Source organism: Mchenga conophoros, linkage group LG23 (assembly GCF_057382185.1).
Source record: "Mchenga conophoros isolate Kocher_MC1m ecotype Shallow Benthic linkage group LG23, M_conophoros_male_GT1.1, whole genome shotgun sequence".
NCBI classification, from domain to species: Eukaryota; Metazoa; Chordata; class Actinopteri; order Cichliformes; family Cichlidae; genus Mchenga; species Mchenga conophoros.
In genome coordinates this window covers 22,802,991-22,808,203 of record NC_140547.1, presented here as the reverse complement: position 1 = coordinate 22,808,203, position 5,213 = coordinate 22,802,991, and the positions used below count along the sequence as shown (strand labels likewise).

Here is a 5,213-nt window from a genome sequence, read left to right as displayed (position 1 = left end):
AATTAATATGAAATCAATTCTAACAAAAGCTGATCAAGCTTAAACGTGCTGCTGTTTTTTAGCGCGACATCCGCTGGTTTCCTCTTTCTGTCGCAAAGTGGGCGATAAATAAACCAGAGAGAAAAGCCGATCAGCTGATCATTGATCAGTTTCATGATTGAAGTAGCAACAGGAGAGGGAGGGTGAGAGGATGAGAGAAGAAGAGGCAGCTGCAGCGTAAAGACACAGAATAAATCCAGCTTTGTGTCTTTTTCATTCTAACTGAAGTCCGGGACAAACTTTTCAGCTCAATACGAAACGCGTAATATTTTCTCCGAATACGGGACGATTCCGTATTTTGCAGGACGGTTGGCAACTCTACTAACTAACCTTATGAATAAAATAAAGTTCACTATCAGTAACATCATAGCACCCACCCAGCTGTATAGAAACTCCGTCATACTAGCTAGTACGCAGTACGAGTTATTGTAACTGACTGTAAAAAGTCAGCACAACGATAAACGATAAACTCCACCTAAACTTGGTTTATATCTGACCCAGACAGACTGCAGGTCATAACTTCTTACCTGAAGTTCCAGCGTCCGTCAGCCCATAAAAACGAAAAATCACCGGGCCAGTCCAGCTATGCTCGTGCCATCGGTTAACCCTTCGCGTGCCACCTCCTGTGGTGCTGAACAGAATAAGTGGAAGAAAAATGCATAGATGTGTCTTTGTTGGTTTTTCAGCATTTTTTGTGGAGCACTTTGTGATATTTATCTTGAAAACAACTAGATAAATAAAATCATGTAAGAACAAAAAACTCACAAAACACGTGATATGTGGTTATTTATTTATTTATTTAGATAGTTAGGTGGTTACATATCCATAGGTTACATCCAGAAAGTGACTTCTTATATTGACAGCTTTGTAGTGAGAATCTTGCTTGAACAGATTTTCACTGTGGTAAAGCTTACATTGCAACAAACTGATATCTTCTAATTTCTTCCAATAATTTTTTCCCAAAAAGCAGTTATCTTTGACCCTATGTATTTTAGTGTCATTACCAAAATTAGCAACAGTCATTTCTTAATAATTGGTAAAGACATGATTGTCCACATTTCCCTGCATATAACTGCACGTTCTTTGAGGTGCATTTATATTGCATGTTACACAAACAGTGGTCTTGTAAAATCGACCAGCCTGTGTATACACAGTTTTTTTCTTCACTGCCTTTGTTTGTAAATTTCATTTTCATTTTTATGGTTTATCTTTATGCAAAATGAAAGTAAATAAAATATACTGATCCATTCCTCAGTAAGTTGAAACAGGTCAACGGCACACAGTTGCACACAAAGGTAGTTATATAAAGTGTCCAGCAGGTGTCAGACTCAGACCCAGACACAGCCAGCGTCCAACAAGGTAGAGCGTCAAACCTTGCTGGACCTTTTGTAGCCCATATATTGTACCATTATATCTTTAGCCTTTATCTATCCATTGCTAACTATTGACATCAAAACGGACATATCAAAAAAGCATTTTTAATGAAATAGCGAAGATCTCAAAACTCTGAGCAAACTGCGGTCTCTTGTAAAAATCTAGTGGCTTTTGTGCAGAGATAAGCAGCTTTTGTACACATAGGTATTTGGACTCTCTGCACCACTGTTGCTTTTTGTTGCTTTTTAAAAGTCTAGCATAATTAAACGCTGTCACCAGAGATGACGTGTGTTGCTTTGCAAACTTCACAGAGATTCTGTGATTGAACAGCCACTGCAAGTAACACATTCCACAGTTGGCCAACTTCAAAATGTGTCCAGTGTCAAACATACGAGCTTGTGTGACCTGTCACTGCTAAATCATTTTTTATGCAGTTTAGCAATAAATTAACAACCTGTTTGCTCAATGGTGTTTGTTCTGTGCTACATTAAAAATGCTGCTTGAATGTACACCAGTTTCATGTACAGTTTGATGTATAGTTTGAACTATAATCCTACAGGTATCACAGACATAAGGAATTAATCGATACTAGCATGTGTAAGGATGGAAAATTTTAACATATCACTCAAATCTAATAAAAATAGATGTTCTTTTAGTGCATGCTACAAAAAACAAAACAGGAAATTGTGTCATGTGTTCTAAATGTCAGAAAGAGAAATTGGTTTCCTGGGACCTCCCCCAACTAAGCAAGAAATTTAATGATGATATTTGACTTGGATTTTATTTTAACTGGGTTTTTATTTTTAAATCTGCCATAATTTGTAGTGTGATTCTTTCCTTTGCCTGAGAAAATCACACACTGTGTTTTTAATAGGCCTAACTGATTCACTAACCGAGCACTTACTATAAGACACCTACTTCTTCTAGAGTTACACTGGTTTGCCTTTCAGATATTGTAGTGAGAGTAAAAGAAAAACTGAAAAAGCAGCCTACTCATCCATCTGTTTACCATGATTATTTCTATTTACAGTAAAAGAACCAAATTCTGTCACAACATAGTTCAATATCTGTTTACTCATCATGAAGCACAATAATTAAAACATTTTGGGAACTGAGTGAAATGAGAGTTTATTATTTTAAAAGATAATCTACCAAAACCAAAAGATTAGCATTATATCAAAAGAAAGAAAGGACAAAAAGCTGACCTGAGTGCAAATAATAGTACTAAACTTAATTCCTCCATCTTCAGCCTGACTTTTTATTAATTTTGAAATATAGACATTACTCTAGTCTCGTTTGTATTTACTTATGACATTTTATATACCGGAGTTTGCGTTCTGTGTTTATTGTTTTGATGTTTTCAAATCTATTCAGCACTCTTTAATTTGATCAAGTGTCCCTTTACCATAGAAAGAAAGAAAAGAATCAAGGAGCAAAACAGAAATTGCAAATGGAAATGAACAACCAAAGTATAGCAACCACAATTATTAAAGGGTAATTCAAATTAATTTTGCAAACTTGCTCAATAGCAAATAAAATTAAGTTTTTTCTCACAGTTATGAGCCCCCCAGACACCTCCACTATTATATACAGTTGCAGCAAGAGTTGCCTCATCTCTCCACAAAGTATTTGCTAAAAAATGAGAAACACTTCCAATGACAGACGTGCCAGAAGAAGCCGAGGTTGTGTCACTGGCCGACCATTCCATTGCCTGTAAGGCGGCACACTCTGCACTCTGGACTTCTGGACATGTTGGTTTTACCCCTGGACCCCAAGATTCGTAGCGCAGCTCCTGGCCGTCCACCCACAGCCAGTCTTTAAAGAAGAAATGCAATCCAATCCAGAAGGGACCTGTGGTGTTTTGCTTTTTCAGTTCTCTCTGTATCAGCAACATCTCGGTCACTGATGCCACACTGGCGAGGTCACTGTAGGTCTTTCTGCAGTACTCCAGAGCTTCCTCCCAAGTCTTTTTCTCATTCACCACTTTTGGACTGTAGCAGAAGAAGGCTATACTGTCAGCTTCTTTTCGATCACTCAGTCCTTTGTCATCGATATAGCCATTGGTATCTGACTGGCCATTGTCGGGTTGGTTTTCTGCCCAAGGAACCTCCATTGGTCCACCTCCTGACCAGGTCCAATTATTTGTGCCTGAAATTCTTTGCAGTCCTACCCAGACATCGCCTGAGGGTCTCATCTTCTGAAGTTTGTTCAAGTCCTGTTCATTACTAACAGGGGCCAGGTCTGTGTACTGTTCCCGGCAGTAAATCTGAGCGGCATTCCAAGTCTTCTGATCTTTGATGTAAATGTACTTACTCTTACTAAAAGTCCCAGACAAATTCAACAGGAACAGGATGTAAGTGAAGAGTCTGTCCATTGTGCTCTTGGATTTAAAAAGATTTGGGAAATCTGTTGTGGAGCTGTCACCTTTTATGCTTGTCCTTCAGACATGCATTTGCATATAGGTCGGCCCTTTCATTCTCTTAACCACACAATAATCACAAGCTGAGTGAGAAAACACAGCTGCTTTAACGTTCTTCTTTTTTTGACAGCCCATAAAACTGCTTACAGGGCCCCGAACCTGTCCCAGCATTAAATAAACAAGTAAAATAGGTAGCTAAGGCTGTATAAAAAAAGACTTAAAGCATTTTAAGTAAATTCACAGAAATTATTTTTAACCACACAAATATTTCCTGACATGTTGGTAGTTGGTGTTGTTATAGGGGTTCCAGAGTTAGGAAACATACACAGACAGACATAAATCTAAAGGTTCTTGGAAGAGGACGCCCTAAACAAATTTAAGAATTTGCTTAAGGCAAAGCACAAGGGATGGGTGGCAAACAAACAAACCATATTATTCTGCAGTGAGAGCAAGTCGTTTTTTATATTGTCATAGCATTTCACTGGAAAATAAATAAAGAGATAAAGAGAAATTATTTAAGGAGAAATTGAAGCCATATCACTTCAGTTCAAGTTATGTATATATATATATATATATATATATATATATATATATATATATATATATACAGTTATTTAGTTATTTATTTATCTATAAAAGAATATATTTTGTACATACTGGACAGGTCACCACCAGTTTGTTGCAGGGCAAAGACAGACAGACAGAACACCATTGTGACAAAACAACTACACCTGTGGCCAATTTAGATGCACAAATATGTGTTTTTGATTTTATTTTGATACTATATTAATTTCAGATCAATTTAATTTCAGTTATATAGATTAAAGATTCAAAGTGTTCATTGTCATATTTACAAAGAAAAGCATTTCTCTGTACAATGAAATTCTTTCTCTGCTGTCCACACACAGATGCCTGTTAATATGTACAGATAGAACTAGAACAGATAAATACAAATAGTATGAACAAATAAATTGAGACAAAAAAAATAAATACATTTGTGTGCAAAAGAGCTCTGAGCTTAATATGCTGGTTCGATATGTAAAATGACCTGATCTGCAAAAATTATTATTACTGTTAAAACAGGTCAGCTGTTCAAGAGTCTGATAGCAAACAAATCAACAGTTGCCTAAAGGTGCAGAAATATAGAAATATAACAATACAGAAAATTCCCAGATTACAGACAGGATGATGGTGAAACAGCACAGGTAAGACTCAGCGACTTAGCCTCCCTTTTTATTTTTTATCTATTAACATATCAGCACTAATGGTGAGGTATATTTCCCAAAGTTGTTAGGACAAGAAAAATAAACAAATTTAGAATTTTCTTAGGGTAAAGCATAAGTGCTGCCTTACTTCACAGTAGATATGCAAAACGCATGTT

At 36.6% G+C, this 5,213-nt stretch overlaps 1 protein-coding gene across 1 annotated transcript; it reads right to left on the bottom strand.

Annotated features, from left to right (window-relative positions):
* Positions 1-826: 826 nt before the first annotated feature.
* On the bottom strand, positions 827-3,787 carry LOC146547237 (putative C-type lectin domain family 20 member A). Its single transcript, XM_085264922.1, has one exon. The coding sequence runs from the start codon at positions 3,785-3,787 to the stop codon at positions 2,936-2,938; it is 852 nt and encodes a 283-aa protein (XP_085121048.1). The 3' UTR covers positions 827-2,935.
* Positions 3,788-5,213: the final 1,426 nt, after the last annotated feature.